Source organism: Panicum hallii, chromosome 9 (genome assembly GCF_002211085.1).
Source record: "Panicum hallii strain FIL2 chromosome 9, PHallii_v3.1, whole genome shotgun sequence".
Classification (NCBI taxonomy): domain Eukaryota; kingdom Viridiplantae; phylum Streptophyta; class Magnoliopsida; order Poales; family Poaceae; genus Panicum; species Panicum hallii.
In genome coordinates this window covers 68697627-68720950 of record NC_038050.1, presented here as the reverse complement: position 1 = coordinate 68720950, position 23324 = coordinate 68697627, and the positions used below count along the sequence as shown (strand labels likewise).

At 49.6% G+C, this 23324-nt stretch overlaps 2 protein-coding genes across 2 annotated transcripts; one reads left to right on the top strand and one right to left on the bottom strand.

Annotated features, from left to right (window-relative positions):
- Nucleotides 1–6309: 6309 nt before the first annotated feature.
- Nucleotides 6310–10910, top strand: LOC112878235 (formin-like protein 8). Its single transcript, XM_025942676.1, has 4 exons — nt 6310–8203; nt 8300–8502; nt 9341–9582; nt 9716–10910. The coding sequence occupies exons 1-4, from the start codon at nt 6759–6761 to the stop codon at nt 10502–10504; spliced, it is 2679 nt and encodes an 892-aa protein (XP_025798461.1). The 5' UTR covers nt 6310–6758; the 3' UTR covers nt 10505–10910.
- A 9113-nt stretch (nt 10911–20023) lies between these two features.
- Nucleotides 20024–23037, bottom strand: LOC112877174. The gene is made up of 4 exons (XM_025941389.1): nt 22933–23037; nt 21302–21439; nt 20691–20822; nt 20024–20425 (listed from the first exon to the last, which is right to left on the bottom strand). Exons 1-4 carry the CDS (start codon nt 22938–22940, stop codon nt 20341–20343), a joined length of 363 nt encoding a protein of 120 aa, XP_025797174.1. The 5' UTR covers nt 22941–23037; the 3' UTR covers nt 20024–20340.
- Nucleotides 23038–23324: the final 287 nt, after the last annotated feature.

The window sequence follows — 23324 nt, the reverse complement described above, 5'->3', positions numbered from 1 at the left end:
ATAGATTTCATCTAAAGTGCAAAGTATACAAATCAAATTGAGTTAATAAACAAAAATCTTCCTAGGCTTAAATGTCATATGGATTCTGAAAAATAAATATGTAATTGTTAATCTGCAATGCTTGAAATACTACAGTGCACAACAAAAGCAATGAACACAATCTACAAGATGGATGAGCATACACACCAACACAAACTGTTTTGAAGCATCCGAGGGAAGGTGAACAACACATGTTTTCAAGCAGCAAACACGGTAGATCCACGAGTTTCGTATATGTATATCCCATGCAACAGCGAGTGAACATGCATGCATCCACCACTCACCATTAGGCAAATTGGTGATAAATCCCCTCAAAAACATAAGTATTTCTCAAACTCTTCATTGGCGCAGCCAACTAGATTATCCCATCGAAGATCAAACCTGCACATGCATGCAGTGTTTGGTTGGTCGTTGGATCCGGCAGACTTGCACGTAGAGCTGGGACTTGGGATGTGTTGCGGCACGGTCTGTTAACACAACCCAAAGCGGCCGAGGCACGTCATGCTTAGGATCTCTAGAAAAAGTTTATCTTACATATTCATACAGGCGAGGATCGTGTTTGGACTGGCACACCGTAAATACGTACCGGAATACCGTGAGCCATGCCTGGACCTGATAAAAAGCTTGTCACGGCACAGCACAACATTCCTAGGCCCGATACGGCACGAGGCACGAGCGGACCGGGATGGGCCGGCACGACCCGGCCCAAGTCTTAGCGCCCGTGCGTCGCCGTACAGCGCAGACGTATAGATGATTGGCTGCCACATTTGACTCGGCCGATCCGTCGCACGTGACGGAACATCTCGTTCCATCGATCTGCAACTGTGCGACGTACACCGTGCACGCTGTCAGCCAGACCTGCAAACGCTAGATCCACAGCCACAACAGGCGCGTACCGCCATCGATTCATTTGAACGCACGGCGCGGCGGCGGCTTGTATAGGCAGCCGGCGGGCAGCTACCGCGCGGCGCGGGGTCCCCGGCCGGCCCGGCTGCCCAACCAAACCAAGGACGGCGAGCCCGACGACGACAAGCGCAAAAGCCTCGCGCGCCCGCTCCCAGCTCGTAACCTTCGTACCCAGCGCCCCCGTCCCTGCCAATGGAATCGACCGCGCCACCTGCTCGTTGTACACTTGTACCTGCCGCTTGGGCATGGCAGGCAGACAGATCGAGGGACCGGGGCGGCATTGCGGGCATGCAAGTGTGCCGCGATACGGCCAAGGCGACGGCTGGCTCGGCTTAGGCCTCAGATGGGGTGCCGCCCAAGCCGTACGCGCCCTACGCACCTTTTCTCCGTGCACTGGCACGGTGCGTAGCGACCACATGCGGGCCGGCCGGCGCGATCGTCCGGACTCCCGATCACGAGATCACTGGCCGCGCGCGCGCGGCCGGGCCGTGTCGTTCGCGGCGGGCGCGCGGCACGGGCGGCGCTGCTGGCAGGCGCAGCGCAGCGCGGGCGCGTACGGTCTCCCGGCGCACAGCTGGCCGGACGCGACGCGACGCGCCGTCGGACCAGGTTCCCTTGTCGCGGACCGGGTGCGTGCGATCCCGACGGGAGGGTTCACGCTCACGTCCATCCATCCCATTGGCGATTTTGGCATGGATCGATGCGCGCGCGCGGCTTGGGTATCGCCGCCGGGAAGGCAACACTTGGAGGCGGCCGGAAGCTCGCCGGATCCCGATGCGGCTGCCGGCGTCTTCCGCCGATGCGTGCGTGCGTTTACATAGGACCGAGGCCAGCCGGACCAAACGTGCCAACAGTGTGGCTTTGGACTTCGGGGGGAGGCTTCTTGGTGAGAGGCTTGTTACTGTAGAGTGTAGATTACTGTGCAGATGGCCAAAGACACAGCAGTGTCGATTTCCCTGATAGGAAGCCAGAGCTGATAGGTAACTGTTGTTCCTGGAAAAGAAGCGCTCTAGTAGATCACAGGTAAACAGTATTAGCATCAGCAGTAGGCTGCTGCTGGCGCTCAGCAGATCCTGAGGACGAAGAGCCCCTGCGCTGAAAGAACGTCCTGCATCTCGAGTCTCGACTCCTGAGTCTTGACCACGCAAATCCAATGCATTATGCATGCAAATGCAGTGGCAGCTACCGTGGTACCCTGTGTACTCACCTGAACGAGCAGGAAAGACGAATGATCAGAGGTACGGTACGGCCGCGATCCTTCAGCCGTCACGCGCGTACGCTACGGTGGTCGCAGGTCAATGCTGTCTACCTGTCCGACGGCGACGGTGTACGCGGTCGCAGCGTGTTGAAGCTGGAAGGTCCGTGCTCGCAGTTGTGGCGCAGGTGCTCCGCTGGTCAAAAGTGTGTGCTTGAAGAACGTGCGGGGAGACAGTACTGCGTCACCCACCATGTACGGTGTACTCTCACCGAGTGAGCTCTGAGGTAGTAGCACCTACGCCATACACAAAGGACGCCAGTAGCAGCGCACGGGCCGCGACTTTCCTTTTTGACGAAAATGCGCATGGCCTAGCCCATATACGATCAGCAGCCTGTTCGCGGACCGGCACGGTGCGGCGGGCCGCCGCGGGCTACACAGAGGCGGCGCGTCTCGTAAGAAGGCTGCTGGCTGGGTTGGCGCCTCTGTGGCCCATGTTTCTCCCTCGTGCCTCGTTTGGGTTGGGCTGGGCTGAGCCTCGTGTTCACGGCTCCATTCGTTTGTTTAACCAACCATGCCCCTCAAATTCCTCATGGGATGCGCATCGGGCTGGGATGAATTTTAGAGGCTGGGATGCCAATAGCGATGGCCACTCACAACATTTCAGGCCATCTAATCCGTAACCTTTTACGGATCAGAATTTAGATATTTCACACGAAATCCTGAGGCTGAAACGAGGTGAAAGACAGAAAGAGTGCGGCGGAGGTGCTCCTACCATGGATCTCTCAACACAAATAAGGGAACACATGGGAAAAAGGAGGAGATCAGAGGATCTGAAGAACAGCGCGTAAGCACGCAGTTCTGTAACCAGTACCATCTTTTTGTACTTGGACGTGACGTGAGCATCTGATCTTCGAGCTTCTTCTTCTTTTTTTCTTTTCTGAAAGTGATCTACGTACACACCCAAGCACAGAGCTTAATTGCAGAGACGACAGAGGATGGCGACGCGTCACCCAACGCCGACTCATTCGAGCCTCTCGTCTCGGACACGGGTGTCAGGGCGTCAGAGTGGTCCGCCGGTCTCGGATCCCGCATTGAATGCGTGGATTTCATGCTAGGAAACGACGCATCACGGCCGGGGCAGCTCTGTCGCTGCACGCGTACACCTGCTCTGCTCTGCTCCAGTACGAGCCAGGCTAACCACTGAGCACCGACGCTTCTGCACGGCGTCCTTCCGGGCAGGTGGGCCAGCTCCTCATATCCTACGCGCCCGACTTCTGATCTTGCGTAGGACTCTCTTGTCGGTAGCAAGACAAAGAAGGTGTCAGTGTCACAAAACGATACTCGTACAGTCCTACTATCCACGTAGGAACGTTAGCTTGCCCAGTTGGCAGCTGGTCTCGCTCCTCCCGCAGTCCATCTCAGCTTGGTTTCAAGATTCCAAGAGTAAGCAAACAAGGACTCCGTGACCAAAATTGACGGCAAATAAAAAGAAAAGACACGCTTCTGAATCCAAAGCTTACGACCAAAGAGCCAAGTGAACCAGGACATGCTCACACTTTCCATTTCCCTAGCCACCAAAGGGCCATGCCAGCTTAGGAGTTAGGACCATCACTCATCCTCATCCCGCTCGGTCTGCTAAGAAACTCGCCATTGGCCGCGGGGCACCATGGCCATCATCCCTCCCTTTGTTTTTCTCCCCGCGGCAGGAGAGCACCATGATCGCGGGTCATCAATAACCTAGTCACCCACGGCAGGATAGGAAAACGGGATGGGAACGGGGCCTACCGCGTGCCCCCCTGATGAACGTGCAGGTTCAAGGCGCTCCAGCCCGGCCCTTTTACTACACGCGCAGCTAATTGCACCCTGAGCACGAGACCACCACGTGGGGCCGCCGCCCTCGAGCGCATTGCTCCCGCTAGCGCCGCATGCCAGCGCGTGCCATTATTTTTTGGGGGCCCCGATCATCTCCGCGCCATGCTTCATCCGTCAGTGGTTGAGGTCAAGGATCAGAGCTGGGAGACGAGCAATTTTTTATTTTTCTACGATTCGATGGCGAGGTTGGGTTCTAAAATCTTCTCTCTCTGCTCCAAGGTTTCTCAGTGTCCTTGGGCGGCTGGTTTGACTCAAGAGAACTAACCCAAAACACACCCTGAACAACTTGGCCTGGACAGTCAGTGTGAGAGAGACAAGCGTACTGCGTCGACGAATTCCGAGGGAGTTTGATCAGAGTACAAAAGAGTAGTAAGCCCGAGTTCCAAGCAAGCGAGCGGGTGGCTGCGTGACGGAGCGGCGAGCGAAGAAGACGGCAAAACCCGAGCACCTGGCGCGCACGCCGTCTCGTCCAGGAGCCGAGAGGGCGGAGAGCTGAGCGGCAGACAGTGCGCTGCGCTCCGGGATCGGGGCGCTTTCCACGTGATCCCCGGCCAAAGGAGATGCTTGCCGTGCCAATTAGACAAATCATCACCGGCTACTAGTTTAACCGCTAGAACTAAAGCGGACAAAAGAGAAGCCCAAAGCCGGCGACGACCGGGCCCATCACCATGCACGTGGGGGCCCATAAACAAACGGTCTCTCTCTCTCCCTCCCTCCCTCCCTCCCTCTCTCTACAGGTACACAGCAGCAGGGCAGGGGGTAGGGATGGCAACGGATAAACTATCCACGGATATCGACTCCGGATATCCATACCCACGACCTAAAAATCATACCCGAACCCATACCCATTATCCGCAACGGATAGCAAAACGTACCCACATCCGTTACCCGCGGGTAACGGATATCCGCGGATATATCTATTTATCCGCGGAGGAGAGGGGCGGCGGGCGGCGGACGGCACAGGGAGGAGGGGGAAGGGAGAGGGGCGGCGGCGGCACAGGGAGGAGGGGGAAGGGAGAGGGGCGGCGGCGCCAAGCCCGAGCGAGGCGGCGCACAGGCCAGAGGAGGAGGAGAGGGGCGGCAGCCGGCAGAGGGGCGGGCGGAGGGGTGAGCGGAGGGGCGGGCGGAGGGGCCGGCGGAGGATGGGTGGCGGCCGGCGGAGGAGCGAGCGGAGGGGCGGCCGGAGGATGGGGGCGGCCGGCGGATAGCTTGGTGACAGGGGCCGGCGGCTGGCGGCTTGGGGCTTGGGTGGCTGGGCGTTGGGAAGCGAAACCCTAAATTCGTGTATATATATATATAAGGGTACTCGGGCCCACGTGTCAGCGGGTCTTGCGGGTTTGCGGGTTCGGATATTATTTTTTCATACCCGCTAGAAAATATCCGTGGGTTTAGAGTTGTACCCGCGCCCGTACCCGCGGGCACAGATCCAGACCCGTATCCGCGCCCACCGGATACGGTATGCGCGGGTACGCGGGTATTTCCTACCCGTTGCCATCCCTAGCAGAGGGGCATCCTCCTCCCTTCCCCACCGTAATAAAAGGCTTTGGATTAAAGCTAACCGAGCACTAAGAAAGCGAGTAAAGCGCTTGAACTCTTGAAGATCCCTACTACCCAACTAGACGGAATGATGCAGGAGAAAAAGTGCCAGATGGTCTTGTAAAGACAGAGAGAGGAAAAAAGGAATAGCACTATGCCCTGCTAGCTAGCATCAACGACACAATACCGCCGCTTTTGCGCAACGCAGCTTTCGATCATTGCGTTTCATGCCGTGTTTATCGCTAAAGCAACCGCAGTAACAAACACTGGCGTGGCCAACGGAACGGAACGGCGGCGGCTGGTCGCGTGCAAGGTGCAAGCAACAGTGAATCGCCGCCAGCTCTGCTGAGCGCGCGCGTGCCACCGGGAGGGGAACGCGACGCGACCGTGCAGCGCGGAGACAAATCCACTAAACAACCAGGCCCACCTGTCATTGTAGAGTACGGAGTACCTCCCTATGTCACACTGTCACTCACCACTCAGCAGCAAGTTCGTTGGTAGCAGCGTACCATCATCATCTACCACAGAGAACTCATGAAACCCACGAAGTTTTTTCTTCTTCTGAAAAGCCAGCAAGTCGTACGGGTGTTCACATAGACCTTTCCTGCTCTGAAGATCGATCACATCGAGTTTGTTGGCACGCAAAGAATCAGGTTCCGCTTCGGCATGTGTTTACTGCCCCGGTCCGGTGTGGAATATTTCCTTGCCTGCCCGACGAACCAAGCACCAACCTTCCATCGCTTGAGTATTTTAATCCGTTCCGGGTTTGCATTTTGCAAAGCCCACGCAAAAAATCTCCATTTTTTTCAGCCAAAAGCGTGCGTTAACGAGCCTTCTTTTCCTCGTCGGTTGTGTAATCGCGTATGATAATCACGCCCGAATTCTCTTGGGGTTTCTGATCGGATCTTCCTTTTCTTCTTCTGCGGAGTGGGATCCAAAGCGAAGGGAGAGAGGGGGAAGGAAAACAGCGAGCAGCGAAAGGAAGCAAACGGAAAGCAGCAGATTCCCGCGCCACGTGTGAGCGGGACGGTTGATCTCCTCCGCCAGTGGCAGCGGCGGCAGCAGCAGTGTGTGTTACTGCTCCGGAGCCAAAAATGGCGGCGTCCCCTCCCCTCCCTACGCTCGCTCCCCCCTCGCTCCCGCTCTAGAAAGTCGAGGCCGCGGCCGATCGGTTTATTTTTCTCTTCTTTCTTCTGCCGCACCGCCAATGCCTCCCGCCACCAGAGTCGGGCTGGCACTGGCGGCCTACGCGCTGCTGCTGTTCTGCGGTTTCTCCGCGGCGTCGTCCGGCGATGTCGGTGGCGGTGTGGCCAGGCGGGTGCTGCACCAGCCGTTGTTCCCCATCGAGTGGACCCCGCCGCCGTCGCCGCCGCCTCCGCCCGCCCCGGACTTCACATCCGACCCGGCGACGCCGGACGGGCCTCCCGGCGACTTCTTCCCTCCGGCGCCACCGACGGCGCCTGCCGGCGGCGGAGGTGCGACGACGTCGTCGTCGCCGACCACCGTCGCGGCGAACGTCCCGACGGCACCGTCCGGCGCCGGTGATGGCAGCCACCGCGGCGGCCCTGCGAAGGCGACCATCATTGCGGCGGGGGCGGCCGCGGCCGCAGCGGTCGCGCTGCTGGGCTTCGCGTGCGCGTTCCTCATCACCGGTCGCGCGCGCCGCCGCGGGGACTCGCAGAAGCTGCTCGGCCCCGACCGCGGGTCCGCGCGCCACCACGCCGCGCCCTCGGCCGCCGAGTTCCTCTACGTCGGCACGGTGGAGCCCACCACGCCCGGCCGCCACCACGGGCCCACTGCCGCCGATCTCGTCGGCTCCCCGTACCGCAAGCTGCGCAGCGAGCGCGCGCGCCGCGGGGTGGGCCGCGACGACCCCACCGACCACCCTAGCCCGGAGCTCCGGCCGCTCCCGCCGCTGCGGCGCGCAGCCACGATGGGTTCCTCCGACGAGGACGCCTACTACACGCCGCGCCAGCGATCCGGGGGCTCCGGCGGCGGCGGGCCTGGCGGCGAAACGTGGAGTGAGGCCAGCGCGTCTAGCCCGCCCACAACCACCACTGCGTCCCGTCGAAGCCTCCCCAGTCTCACCAGCGACTGCTTCCCGCCGGTCGCGGCCATTGCTGCGCCGACACCGCCTCCCGCGCGCTCCCGTCGCACGCCCCCGCGCACGCGCTTCTCCGCCGGCTCGACCCCCGACATCAAACAGGTGATCTCGCCGTCCCCCCGGTCGGTGCAATCCTCCAAACCAACACAGGCGCCGCCGCCACCACCACCACCTCCTCCTCGTCCACCACCGCCACCGCTGAAGCCCAACACCGCTCCTAAACCTCCTCCGCCGCCGCCACCACCGAGGCCTCCATCTAATACCATCCCAAGGCCCGCGGAGCCGCCGTCCGGGCCGACGTCGCGGCGCCGGTTGCTCAAGCCGTTGCCTCCGGAAGGGCCCCGCATTGCCATGCCGATGCCGATCACGGAGGCAACTTCAGCGGACATCAACGGGAGCACGTCAATGCGTAAAGAGGACGACGCGGTAGACGGTCTCGTTGGGAACGGCGAGCCGCGGCCGAAGCTGAAGCCGCTGCACTGGGACAAAGTGCGGGCAACCTCTGACCGCGCCATGGTCTGGGACCAGCTCAAGACAAGTTCATTCCAGTTGAGATCTTGTTACACCTCCTACAGTCCTACTACATGTGCTATTGTGGCTGGATATCAGTGAATTATGCTTGATGTTGAGAGCATTTCTTTCAGGTTGGATGAGGACATGATCGAGGCATTGTTCATGAATAACTCAACGCCGGCCGTGCCGCCCAGGGATGCCGGGAGGAAGACCACCGCGCCGCCGTTCAGGCAGGAGGAGAGAGTGCTCGACCCGAAGAAAGCGCAGAACATCGCCATCCTGCTTCGTGCATTGAATGTTACGTGCGAGGAGGTCTCTGATGCACTGCTGGACGGTGAGTGCTCCTTGGGCCACTGCAACGCTGATTTTGTGTGTTTGGATAAATTCAGTGGCCAACGTTTCTCACTGAAAGTAAACCTCCTGCTTTGATGCCCAAAATATTGGAACAACTTTAAATATTTAGCTAAAATAAGAGTTGTTGGTTTTCTTATTTCTATTCTAATTCACAAATTGGATTGTTATCATCAACTGGTATTGGTAATGTGGCATTTAGCATCTGGATGCTTGGGTAGGATGCTCTTTTAAAGTATCATCTACACTTTGTTTTCCTTTTTATGAGATTTTCCTTTTGGAGCTTGATGGTCTTACCTGTTCAATAGTGACTGGTACTTAAGATATGTTGAAACTAACAGTAACCTTGGTTCTTGATAACAAAATCTCAACAGATTACTAGGACTTGACAATCACTCTAGGACAAAGATGCCGCTGCCACCTTTCAAGTTAGCTGTTTTTTTTTTCATCTATCAATTGTTACATTGAACATTGCCTGTTTTAGAGGATGGTATCAGTGAAGGGTGGTGACAGTGTAGACATCCAAAGATAAACTAAGCAGGAAAATACACATAGTTTGGGTTTGTGTTTTTCTTATTGTCATAACAACATTTGTATGACAATAATTTTGTAGAAGCTGTGGAGCATCTTAGTCATACTATTTCTACAGATTGTTCTGTTTCTATACAGAAAGGCTGAATCTTACACAGAATCAGTTTGATGATTTATGCTGATGCTTATTGCTGTGTTAGCTGTTTGGATGTTTATCATATAATCTCTGCACAACGGAGTTCACTGACAGTTAATTTGTCATTTCTAATTTCTAATGTATTATCTAACAGGCAATGCTGAATGCTTGGGGTCTGAACTTTTAGAGACTTTAGTCAAGATGGCTCCTACAAAAGAGGAAGAACTCAAACTACGAGATTATAATGGTGACCTGTCGAAGCTTGGTTCTGCAGAGCGCTTTCTCAAAGCTCTGCTTGATATTCCGTTTGCCTTCAGAAGAGTTGACGCCATGCTGTACCGAGCCAATTTCGAGACTGAAATAAACTACCTAAGGAAATCTTTTGAAACACTAGAGGTATGCTAAAATTCTAGTCAATACTGCATGGATCCTTCCATTGAATAACTAACATCATCACTGACTTGTATATCAATCCCCACTGCAGATATTTGACTTACAGCTATCTAATATTTCTTCACCCTGTTTTCAGGCAGCCTGCGAAGATCTTAAAGGCAGTAGGTTGTTCCTGAAACTCCTCGAAGCAGTGCTGAGAACCGGGAACCGGATGAATGTTGGCACAAACCGGGGTGAGGCAAAAGCGTTCAAGCTTGATACTCTCCTAAAACTTGCAGACGTCAAGGGCACTGATGGCAAAACAACACTGTTGCATTTTGTTGTCCAAGAAATCATTCGATCAGAAGATGCAAAATCAGAAAAGGAAAGTGCCATGATTATTCACAGCTCTAAAGACGAGCAGTTACGGAAGCAAGGCCTGAAACTTGTCTCTGGGCTTAGCAGCGAGCTAGGAAATGTCAAGAAAGCGGCTATGATGGACTTTGATGTGTTGCATGGTTATGTCAATAAGCTAGAAACAGGTCTTGAAAAGATCAAGTCAGTCTTGCAGCTCGAGAGGCAATGCACCCAAGGACAGAAATTCTTCACGACAATGCAAAGCTTTCTGAAGGAAGCTGAGAAGGAGATCGAGCAAGTCAGAGGCGAGGAGAAGAGGGCTTTGGTGAGAGTAAAAGACATCACCGAGTACTTCCATGGCGACACCGCGAAAGAGGAAGCGCATCCTCTTAGGATCTTCATGGTGGTGAGGGACTTCCTGTCGACGTTGGATCATGTCTGCAAGGAGGTTGGCCGGATGCAGCAGGACAGAACGGTCATTGGGTCGGCCAGGTCATTCCGCATCTCGGCTACTACCTCATTGCCAGTTCTAAGTCTGTATGGACAACGAAGAGAGAACGACTCTGATGATGACAGTTTTTCATCATAGGACAGCGAGGTTGAGGAACAAAGTCAGAATGGTAATTTTGGAACGAACATAGCACATCAACTTTGCCAGCTTTAGCAGCTGCAGCAGATGTCACAATGACATTGACAAACGCGGCACACATTTAACCTTGGAGCACCAAAGTTAGGGAAGATGGGGGTGGTATACGTTTGGACCCTGTGAATTTTTTTTGTACAAAAGAAAAAAAAATAATCATACAAAGTTCTCTCTCTCTTGTTGGGTAACTTGCAGAATTGAAGTTTGAGGCTTAGAGAAGCAGCTCGCTGTCAGTACGTAGTAGTGCATTGCAGCTTCTGGGATATGGCTTTACTCTGTTCTTATGTAATTATGCTCATCTAATATAACCTGGGAGCTTGTTATCACTAATCAGGATGTAAATTTTGATGTCCTCATAATGTGGTAACGTCATGAGAGTAAACTTTTGTCGAAAATTACGAACAACTCGTATGATCCTTTCCTTCTGAAATCTGAACCTTCCTCTTCTGCTTGTATTACATTACACCCGATGCATCGCCGAACAGCAAACGTTTGCCTTGCAATCACACCTTAGTGGATGAACTTTATACCACCTTGCACACAAAGCTACGAAGATAGCCTGTCGGCCATCCTTCCCTTCCTGATATCTGCAGAAAGACGCAGCGCCGTAGAGCAAAAAGACGTGCAAGCATAACTGCCAGCAAAGCTACCATCATAGTCTACTCCACTGCCAGAAGCACAGGCAAGCAGCCTTGGTCGTCCATGTCGCCGCCTTTTCTCCGCACAGGTTGTCACTTCAGTTTTTTGCGTAGAGATAAAGGAAGGGTGGGTGGGGGCATGGCTGCGGAGAAAGTATATTCTTATTTTCATTTTCTTTTTTGAGGCGAATGACCACAAGCTTCATGAGTTCGCTTCATGTGGGTGCCGCCGTGTCTGTCAGCAAATTTAACGAAATGCGTTCAAGCATCCAGCATGAACAGTTCAAGGGCCTGTTTGGCAATATCGGATTCGGATTTAAACACATCTAGGACTAGGATTCGAGACACTCTTGCTCCAAACAAGATCCTATTTCTCAGCTTTGAACGGTTTGAATTCAGAATTTCATGTTTTTTTGAGATTACAAGCGCTGCCTAGAATTCAGAATTTCAGATGGACTTCACTTTCTGTTATGACGTGCAGGCCGAGGAAGGAGAGGAGATTCATTTTACGGGCCTAGATGTGGCCCAATAAGGACGCGCGACGAAACCGGCCTCTCGGGCATCGTTCTTCTCTTCCCTTCCCCCCCCCAGCGCGCTGTGTTGGAATAAAAGCTCCCTGAAATTAGTTTCCGTGGAGGTCGGGGAGACCTCATATACAGAGATCAAGCGCCCTTTGCCTCATAGCTTCAGCTGTGTACAAGGGCCGTTTGCAAGCTTCAGACGTGTAGAAGCTCCGTAGATTATTCATGGGTCAAATAACGTCGAAAACCACGTAAGCTTTCTTTTTACTGTTTCTTTCTATATTTCCTTTTTTTTTTGCCTCTCTTGCGTGATTTCTTACTCAATGAAATAGGTTTTGTTAAAAGTTGACGGTCATAATCTTCACCATTAAGTCTGTCTGTAATTGTTGAACGGAACTATGATATAGCAATCATTGTACCATCTTATTCACTGTTCTGAAATCATATCACATAGAAACACAAATTCGGAACTAGATATTCTTAATAATTTTTTACTCAAATAATTAGTAAACAAAGGGATGTCTTCTTTCTTTTGTTTCCTGAAGGTGGAAGATGATGATAGGTTCAGCAAATTGCCTGATGATATTTTACTCCATATCTTGGTCAGAACAGACATACACACATCTACAAGGGCCAGCTTTTTGTCAACTCGATGGAGGCACCTTCCTTCCTTACTGCCATCAACTTAAGTATTTGGGACTTTATCCACTTCAACACCACTTTGACTAACAATAAAGTGGTAGATGAAGCAATGGCAGCTATGACCAAAGCAGCTAGAATATGTCTGCTGGCTGAACCAGGGAGTGAAATGGCTATGAAAACAGCAAGCCTCGACCTCTGCCTGACTGCCAATTACTTGTATGACATTGGTGAGTTAGTTTGCGAAGCTACTGACAACGGTAATGTGAAAAGTGTGGAGCTTGCCTTACCAACTAGTAGTGATGAATATTGTGATGGGGCGGATATGATGCGGCATGCAAATAATCTGGTCTGTTTCTTTGATGCTTTTCCCAATCTCTTTCAGTGTATAACAAAGCTTGTTCTGTACAGCGCTAGATTTAGCGAGTTAGAAATGCACCAACTCCTAGATAGCTGTGAGCAACTACAACATCTGGAGTTGAACAGCTGTGATACTGGGGATCTATCCGTACTGAAGATTGACATGCCAAACTCAAAAATCTCTTATCTAAGACTTGCGTCTTGTTGCTTTGAGAAGATTGAGTTTTTATGCCTTCCAAAACTATCTGTGCTATATTGTGAATCTTGGAGCTCTTTTGGTACCCCCTTATATTTTGGCTACGTTCCTTGCCTTGAGGATCTGAGTCTTGTTTGTTCTGCGGCAAGATATCAGTCTGGACTCAATTTAAGTGAGCTTTTACATGGCTCCACGAATATAAAGGTTCTTACTTTGGATTTCTATGGAGAGAAGGTAAGAGTTTTCACAGAAGCATTATTGTAAATAATCCACCCCCCCCCCCCCCCCCCCGCTATTTTGCTCCTGTACCAAGTTGGAAATTGGACTTAATTACTAGGACATGCTAAGTGATATTAATTTTTACACTTGCACAATTTATTTAGAATAATCTGGAACATTAGCCGTTCTCCTAATTGCTATTTTTATTGATTATGATAAAACAACAGGCTAAATAAGCATAACTAGAATGCCATGTGATCTGATCCCCTTGGGCATATTTGTAACATTCTTCTCACCAGATATGGATGCTACCTGAAGGAAAGAAGCTTTGCACTTCATTCAACAAGTTAACCAAGATGTTTATACATGGTATCTATGTCAAATTTGGCCTTCTATGGACAATTGCTCTTCTTGAAACCGCCCCTTTTGGAATTGAGTTACTTGTTTCCTTTCCCTTTTATGCTTTGTCTAGGGTTTTGCACTCTTTATTTCCATCACGCCCATGTACTTCTAGATGGAAATTGAACTATCAAAGAAAGATGATACTTGCTCCCTCCGTCCTGAAATATAAAGCATTTTGTTTTGTCCTAAGTCAAAGTAGTCTAAGTTTGATCAAATTTATAGAGAAGAACATTAATATCTAACACACCAAATAAGTAAATTATGAAAATATATTTCACAATGGATATAATTATTCTCATATTCTCATTTGACATTCAAAATATTTTTACTATTTTTTAAATTTGGTCAAACTTTAACAGTTTGACTTAGGACAAACCAAAATGCCTTATATTTCAGAACGGAGGGAGTAATAATCGGTCATGCCATTTTGAATTCAGGTGTGGAACCACAGGTGTGACGTGGACACTGAAGAAACCAGGAGAGCGTTCTCTAAAAGAACTAATCCTTGTCAGAAACGCAATAAGTTCAAAAGTTCCGCTCATCTGCAATTAACAAGGCCTGAATTTGTGGGTTTCATGGCAATCAAGAAACACCTGAAGTTTATTAGAGATGTCATGGACTATGCTTCTAGTTTGGAGACAATTCTTTTGCAAGATAAAGATCCATGTGAATCCTGTGATGCAGTCAGCGGCAGTCTGACCTGTTGTCCAACAGGTTCGATGTTTCCGAAAAATAAATACGACCAAGACATGATACTGGATCAGCTCGGGATTGGGGTTTCATGCTCCACACAAATAATCTTTAAGACATGATTATGGATGGGTAGAAGCTAAATCTAGTTGAAATCTGTAAAGATTCTTTGTTAGCGCTTGAGCGCATAATGTACCTATGGCTTGGAATTTTGTTACAGCAGTCATTTCCTTTAGTCTTTTTTTTATCTTTTTATTTATGTAATGATGGTGAACACTAGATTGCCTACAAAGCCTCGTAGCATAAATCAAGCTTGTATGCACAGCGCAGGTTGCCAAGATGCCCTGGAAGGATATAGCGAGGTCTGTTCCTGCAAGTCTGAAGACTGTCGCATGCATTTTCAGGTGACGCTCGCAATCGCGAGCGACGTCTTTTGAATGGAGAAATCAACATTTGCTAGAGAATTCGTATGTTTTGGAGGACTGCCTCGTCGTGTACGTGAAGATGCAGTAGCTCCGTGAGCCGTCTGTCCCTCTCCTCCTCCTCCACCTTGTCCATCTTGTATCGGACGAGGTACTCGTTGTCCGCCGCGCCGAGGCCGTAGAGGAACGCGTTGTACGCCACCTTCACCTCCCAGAACCACGCGTCCTGCGCCAGCGCGAGGAACGCGCGGAAGGCGCCCGAGCCGCCGCCGGCGACGGCGAGCGGGGAAGCACACGCCGCACGCGCGCAGGAACTCGTCGCGCAGGCGCGGCAGGCCGCCATCGACGATGTGCCTGACCAGGTACGCCGCGTCCTCGGCGCCGTCCAACGTGACCAGCGAGCCGCGGGGCATGGCGGCGCGGGCGTGCGCCCTGATGCCCGCGCAGACCCTCCGCGGGTCGTCCAGGCCGGCGCCAGCGCCCAGGTGGAACCGCCACACGCGGCCGCCCAGGGCGAGCTCGCCGTCGCGGCTGGACAGGGCCAGGGCGACCTGCGCCGACGTCGCGCGCTCGACGCTGGCGCGGACGGCCTCGTAGTTGCCCTCTAGCGTGTGGGGGAATGCTTTCCCGGAGGGCAAGAAGGCAGGAGGGCCGTCGTGGGAAGCGGCCACCGTGGCGATCGGGAAGCCGCGGGCGAGTTCGCGGATGCGAGCCAGCTCCTGATCCTGGTTGTGGGCCCACATGTCCAAAGATCATTGGCATCATGGACTCCGACGGCGCGCCAGAGGAGGAAGCCCGCCGCCGCCGCCGCCCGCGTCAGGTGCGACGGCGTGACGTTCACGGTGACGGAGGGCAACGAGGTGGCGGAGGTGGTGAGGGGCGCCGCGCGTGCTGGGCAGCGAGAGCTTCTTCGACGAGGGCACCGGCACGCGGCACCACTTCGTCGACGTGCAGGGGGACGCCTAGGCCATGCTGTTCCTGGTGTCCGTGCGTGAGGACCAGCGCCGCATCGTCGCCATCAGGAGGTTCTAGCTAATAGCTATAGTTCGGCAGGCAGGCACGCGACACGATCGTGTGAAAATAATTAATACACACGTCATGTTCTACAAACACCAACCCTCAGATCTACTTTGCCTGGGCCTGAACGCTGTTTCCCTGTTTGTGAGTGCTTTGCCTGTTTCCTTCGTTTCCTGCGAAAGTGAAATCACGATGGAGCTTACGATGTTTTGCATGGCTTGGAAAACGTAGCTGGACTGAAATACTGGCTACACGATTCGTTGTCCTTTTATTTCTGAACGTAAACGATCCCGTTGTGGGACTTCCTACTTCTGTCTTCCCCGTATCCGTGCCACAGAAAATGTTTCCCGGATTCCTTCCTCCCCAGCTGGCACGGCAAGAGGATCAACGGGTGGAATTCTAGTTCTATCTCATCCGGTTCGTGTCCGAGAAGAACACCGCACCGCACCATATACCTGCAATAGTAATAGTAATAGCACCGCACCATCCACCGTAAAGGATGAGGAGTCCCAAATCTGAAGTAATAGTAAGCTGTAGTTGGCCTAGATCTTTATCTATCTAACGGGAAAGAGAGGATCACAACGATTTGGCTCTTTGTTTTAGATAATAATTGGATGGTTCTTCCATGATTTTGTTTGCCTTATATCTTCATGGATCCGGAGATATAGTCGGATCAGGGTCTGTTTCAGTTTCGGTGGAGGTCGGGTAGACCTCATATATATATATATATACAGAGATCGAGGGCCCTTTGTCTCATAGCTTCAGCTGTGTACAAAGGCCCTTTGCAAGCTTCAGACGTGTAGAAGCTCCTTAGATTATTCATGGGGTCAAATAACGTCCAAAACCACGTAAGATTTTTACATTTTCTTTCTATTTCCTTTTTGCCTCTCTTGCGTGATTTCTTACTCTATGAAATAGGTTTTGTTAAAAATTGACTGTCATAATCTTCACCATTAAGTTTCTGTAATTGTTGAATGCAACTATGATATAGCAATCATTGTACCATCTTATTCACTGTTCTGAAATCATATCATAAAGAAACACAAGCTCGGATCTAGCTATTCTTAATAATTTTTTACTCAAATAATTAATAAATGAAGAGATGTCTTCCTTCTTTTGTTTCTTGAAGGTGGATGATGATGATAGGTTCAGCAAATTGCCTGATGATATTTTACTCCATATCTTGGGGAAAACAAACATTATGTCATCTATAAGGGCCAGCTTTTCGTCAACTCGATGGAGGCACCTTCCTTCCTTACTGCCTCACATCTACTTAAGTATTTGGGACTTTATCCTCTCCCACGACACTTTGACTAATAATAAAGTGGTAGATGAAGCAATGGCAGCTATGACCAAAGCAGCGAGGATATGTCTGGCTGCCCCAGGGAGTGAAAGGGCTACGAAAACAGCAAGCCTCGACCTCTGCCTGACTGCCAATTACTTGTATGACATTGGTGAGTTAGTTTGCGAAGCTACTGACAACGGTAATGTGAAAAGTGTGGAGCTTGCCTTACCAACTAGTAGTGATGAATATTGTGATGGGGCGGATATGATGCGGCATGCAAATAATCTGGTCTGTTTCTTTGATGCTTTTCCCAATCTCTTTCAGTGTATAACAAAGCTTGATCTGCACTGCGCTAGATTTAGCGAGTTAGAAATGCACCAACTCCTAGATAGCTGTGAGCAACTACAACATCTGGAGTTGACCAACTGTGATACTGGGAATCTATCCGTACTGAAGATTGACATGCCAAACTCAAAAATCTCTTATCTAAGACTTGCGTCTTGTCGCTTTGAGAAGATTGAGTTATTATGCCTTCCAAAACTATCTGTGCTACATTGTGAATCTTGGATCTCGTTTGGTACCCCCTTATATTTTGGCTACGTTCCTTGCCTTGAGGATCTGAGTCTTGTTTGTTGTGCGCTAAACCATCAATCTGGACTCAATTTAAGTGAGCTTTTACATGGCTCCACGAATATAAAGGTTCTTACTTTGGATTTCTATGGAGAGAAGGTAAGAGTGTTCACAGAAGCATTATTGTAGTTTTTTCCCCTGCTATTTTGCTCCTGTACCAAGTTGGAAATAGGACTTACTTGGACATGCTAAGTGATATTAATTTTTAAACTTGCACAATTTATTTAGAATAACCTGGAACATTAACTGTTCTTGTAATTGCTATTTTATTGATTATGATAAAACAACAACTAGAATGCCATGTGATCTGATCCACTTTGGTATATCTGTAACATTCTTCTCACCAGATATGGATGCTACCTGAAGGAAAGAAGCTTTGTACTTCATTCAACAAGTTAACCAAGATGTTTATACATAGTATCCATGTCAACTTTGGCCTTCTATGGACAATTGCTCTTCTTGAAACCGCCCCTTCTCTAAAGACATTTGGAATTGAGGTACTTGTTGTTTCCATGCCCTTTTATGCTTTGTTTAGGGTTTTGCACTCTTTATTTCCATCATGCCCATGTACTTCTAGATGGACATTGAACTATCAAAGAAAGATGATACTAACAATCAACCGTGCCATTTTGAACTCAGGTGTGGAATCACATGTGTGACGTGGCCACTGAAGAAACCAGGAAAGCATTCCCTAAAAGAACTAATCCTTGGCAGAAACGTAATAAGTTCAAAAGTTCCGGGCATCTGCAATTAACAAGGCTTGAATTTGTGGGTTTCATGGCAATCAAGAAACACATGAAGTTTATTAGAGGTGTCATGGACTGTGCTTCTAGTTTGGAGACAGTTCTTTTGCAAGATAAAGATCCATGTGAAACCTGTGATGCAGTCAGCGGCAATCTGACCTGCTGTCCAACAGGTTGGATGTTTCCGAAAAATAAATACGAGCAAGACATGATACTGGATCAGCTCGGGATTGGGGTTTCCTTCTCCACACAAATAATCTTTAAGACATGATTATGGATGGGTGGAAGCTTAATCTTGTTGAACTCTCTAAAGATTAGTTGGATTGGATTGACGAACTGGTTTTAGCATTGTTATACATATATTCTGTTTCAACTTTTCTTTGTCAGGACTGGTACCAATTTATGAAAGTTCTTTTCCCCACACGACGGTTACAACGTTGGCCCGAGGTTCCGTTCCGATGTTCGGTGCTATTTTGGGTGCTATGATGCAGCAGCCATTTCCTTTAGTCTTTTTATTTATGTAATGATGGTGCGCACTAGATTGCCTGCAAAGCATCGTAGCATAAATCGAGCTTTTGTGCACAGCACAGGTTGCCAAAATGACCTGGTACCATAAGCACTCCATTGCATAGCTCGGCCAAAGGTTTACCATTGTCTAGCAAAGCATAGGGTCAATGCAACAAGGTCGAGAATTCAACAAGCTAGCGCATCCAGCCAATGCACAATACAAAACCTTAAGTTCTCAGAGAACATGCATGTCAATTGCCTCATTGCCCGACTCTCCTTACCTTCAAAGCACTCCATGGAAAGGAAGGTCTGTGGGACCAATGATATGATTTAATACTTTTCGGGAATGAAATACATGGTTCCACATTTATGCAGTAGAAATATGTATGGAAAGAAAAAATCTTGCTATTAGGAGAAAAAATGTATATGAAATTGTAATCTGCAGCCTCATTATGACATTGACTGACGAATAGCAAGTTCTAACATGACAGAAAGAAGTCCTGTGACTGTGACTCTGGGAGCCCACGGGAGCTGCCGGCAAACGGGCAAAGGCGATGCGGACGACTGGGATAGTGGGATTGGGGGGAGTCCTCTCCTCTCCGTGGTTCCAGAATGTCAGGATTGGACGGGGTTTGCAGCAACGCTCTTCTAGAGGCAACGGGTACTTGGAGACGTCAATGGTTTAACTTGCAATACGTAGGAGGCAGGACAGTGCGTTATAGGCTGCTCTTTCAGTTCTGCGCAGGACTGGACTGCAGCTACAACGCTTGGTTCCGAACCAAACTGGGCTGGCAAACGAGGAGGGCCAGGTCAAGCCGCCGCCGCCGGAGCGTGCACTCGGATGGCGTCGCGTCACGTCGCCTTGGCACTGGGGTAGAGCCGCGCCCCCGCTGCTAGAGCGCTCCAGTGGGAAAGGGCCGCGCCGCCGGCGAGCTTGCGCGAGGGAGAGCCCGCCCCGCCGTCCATGCTTCCGTTGAGGAGACGAGAGGAGAGCCCTCCATGTAGGAGTGGCGGCACGGAACAGGGTCACCACATGTAGGAGGCAACGGACAGCAACGACAGATTGCATATATCCATCTATAGACTGAAATCATGGGGATGTTACGCACAACTTACAGATTGCAAAACGGCAGAAAATTCTGCTGAAAGAAACAGGTACTAAATGCTACTTTGCATCACCCTTTAACTCCCACAGATAATTCAAACCATCATCATATATCAAAGTACGCAACCCACAGATATTTCAAACCAACATATACGAAACAGATAAGTTCTTTCAGCATGAACTTCACACTTCACCAGGCAATGTTTATCTGTCGGCCGGGAGGCAACATTTATCATCAACTAAGATGTAGCTTGTCACGTTACCCAACAGCAGTAACTAAACGACAGTAATAAAACCACATAAGCCAAACAGTACTTCTAAGTGATCTGTCTCTTAGTCTCACAGCCGCAAGTCTTTTAACAGTACATAAAGGATGGGAACATCTAGAGCATTTTTCTCTCCGGGACTTCATTCATAATCTTCATTCATGGTCAGCAGGATCTTCATGAGGCGCTTCCGAAGGAACTCAATTCTGTAAACTTTGCCACCCCGCCTACAATACAAGGGAAGAGAGAGTATGCAGGTCAACACTTAAAAATTTAACTAAACTGAAGGCATCACCAGAAAGGATGAATAATCAGTATAACCTAACCTACAGATTCCTCTGAACATATAAACCAGCCAACCTCAAACCTACCAATTAAAAAGTTTCCAGGTAAAACTGAACTAAAAACATATATTCAATGGCAGCAGAACTGAGCAATGCTAACCAAGACTCCATGAGAAAAGTTGCTTACGAAAGGAGGATCAGGCAATACCTAAGTTTAAAGCGTGGAATGATAGTGACAAACTTTTCAGTTCCCCCCCCAGAAGCTGCCTTTTTCTCACTGCACAGCTCTACGAGCATGTTGACATCAGAAGCCTTACGCAGGGCTTTTTCATCAGTTCCACTGAAACAAACCATATTAATGTGTAAATTTTCATGCAAATGCAACATGTTTATACAGCGGGGAAAAACAAAAGGATAAAACCATGCCAATGTAAGTCTTCGGCAGATCACTGTTAGAACTAATTTAGGCTACTTCTCATACTCTCAAAAAGAAATTGTTATTTAAATAGGGGTTGGTTTTATGTCCTAGACAAATTGCGACCAAAATGCATTTTCGCATGTAAACAACAAACTCCATGTTATCAAGTAAGAGCCCTAGAAATAATCATCAGATAACAAAAACAAGCAGAAAGTATCAAATCCCTTTGACTCAAAATTTTCATCAAGTGAAACAAGCTTTGACATCTAACTAGAATCAAACCTAGAACTGAAAACACAATGCATATCACGACGATCAAAATACAAGTACACATTGTCCATAAAACAGCACTGAAGGACCCAAGAAAATGCTGGTTAAAAATGCCACTAGAGAGTCAATACCGTTTCTCAAGGACAAACGCTGTGTCCACCTCCACCATCTTGTTAAGGTTCTTCTTACCCTTTTCCTTTCCAGAACACTCCACAAAAGCCTTAGCCCTAGTCCTAGCACCCTTGTGCGGGGGCTTTCCTGGGATTTTGCTGAAAAGACAAATCACATTACTGAGTAGATTTTCATTTAAATGCATGTGCATATACAGTAAAAGTAACCAGAACAAAACCTTGGCAATTTAAGCCTTCCAAAATGATTACTTGTACTAACATATAATCAAACAAAAATAGAAGAAATTATACCAACAGAGAAAGTAAGTTTGTTCAAACACATCTAAAGCTGCAGATAAAATGAATTGAGAATGCTAATGCTCGATCAGAGAGAACAATTTTTTAAGGATTGTTTCCTTTCACTGGGTATACTTGCATCGAACTGATTCTAACCCCACGGACTACCAATCATCGTATCATGCAATTCAGACATGGTACCAACTGAGAACCGATACTGGCAACAAAGCAGCAACCAGTCCAATACTAAGAAAATAATGATACATCATTAGCCACAAGGGTTAGTGAAGCAGTGAACCCAATCTATACATGCGTGCGTGCATTTGAAGTGCAAATGTGCATATAAAATTCTCAGGTGACTAAAACTAGCTCAACGAGTCTCTTAGTTACAAAAAGAGTCACAAAAATGCACAGAGAAATCGCAAACATTCATAAGACCTCGTGGCAACAACAGTGAACATGGTAGGACAACAAGAACAAGCAAACCTGCGGGGGGATGTTAGAATATATTTAGTAGTATAGGAAATATCTCGAGGAGGCTTCTTGCCCTCCAAGTCTTGTACTCCTATATATTCGCACTTAAGGCTTAGTGCAATATAACCCACGATTCATATGCAATCTATCCTTCCTACATAAACCTCTGAACAGAATGCAGAAGCAGAGCACAACCTAAAACATGAAACAGGAACGCTATTCAGGATGGCTAAACCTTCCTGATAAACAATTCGAGACTGACATTGACGCTTGATGCAACAATTAAGTAAACAAAAGCCTGAGCTACAAGGGAAACATCTCTAACAATTGCATATATATATATATATATAGATCAAACGATCCAGTACATATCCCAAATGTAGACTAAGATTGTGCCAAAATACGAAGGGGTACAAAACACCTAAGGCTGTCGAACTTGCTCCAGAAGCATGAGCACGGCAACTTGAACCAGGTGACGAGACATGGAACAATGGAAGCTTTTCAGCCACCAGTCAAACGCTTGAGAGCGCTTCTCTCTTTTCCGCTCCTTCCACGACCCCCAATTAAACCTAAACCCTAAACCCGTTCCCCTTCATCAACCCTCTGATCCCGCTTCTCTCCTCTCTTTCTCCAGTGCCGCATACAACTGCCATCCAAACGACCATCCTGATCTTACAATACAACTTTCTGACCACGAAAACCCCTTCAATTACAGTGGATGGAAACCACATCGTCCCGGATCGTGGGGAGCTCTCAACTACCATCCAGACGACATCGCCTAGATCTCACAACTTTCTGACCACGAAAACCACTCAAATCTAGGGGATGGAAACCGTATCATCCTGGATAGCGGGGAGTAAAGGAAAAGGACAAGTTCTTACCGAGCCATAGTGCCAACTCGTCGCTTGAGGGCGGCGGTGCCGGGTCGGAGGGGCTCGGCAGCGCGCGGCGGCGACGCTTCGGGCACCGGCGATGAGCGAGCGTTGAGCGGAGAGGTGGAAGTGGCGGCCGACGGTTACGGGGATATTTATAGTGGGATCACCTGGTGGAGGAAACGAGGCTTCTGGGCCTGGGGCACGTGGAAATCGAGTAGCCCCCTGGGCCAGATTGGTGGGCTGCGAACCCATGCAACTTCAGCCATTTCATAGGATTCCTCCCTAGGTTTTTTTTATATCATTGCAAACAGTTTCAAATCACTCGCTTCAACATGACATTACGACAAATCAGGAACTGATGAAGTGATTTTTTCATAAGCGTGGCACCACTAAAAATA

Coding starts and splice junctions, on each gene's coding strand:
- LOC112877174 (XM_025941389.1), bottom strand. Junction 20,823..21,301: donor GCGTTTGTCCTTGAGAAACG/GTATTGACTCTC, acceptor GGTTTGTTTCAG/TGGAACTGATGAAAAAGCCC. Junction 20,426..20,690: donor ATTCCACGCTTTAAACTTAG/GTATTGCCTGAT, acceptor CTTGTATTGTAG/GCGGGGTGGCAAAGTTTACA.
- LOC112878235 (XM_025942676.1), top strand. CDS start 6,759: ATGCCTCCCGCCACCAGAGTCGGGCTGGCACTGGCGGCCTACGCGCTG. Junction 8,204..8,299: donor CTCAAGACAAGTTCATTCCA/GTTGAGATCTTG, acceptor CATTTCTTTCAG/GTTGGATGAGGACATGATCG. Junction 9,583..9,715: donor AATCTTTTGAAACACTAGAG/GTATGCTAAAAT, acceptor CCCTGTTTTCAG/GCAGCCTGCGAAGATCTTAA.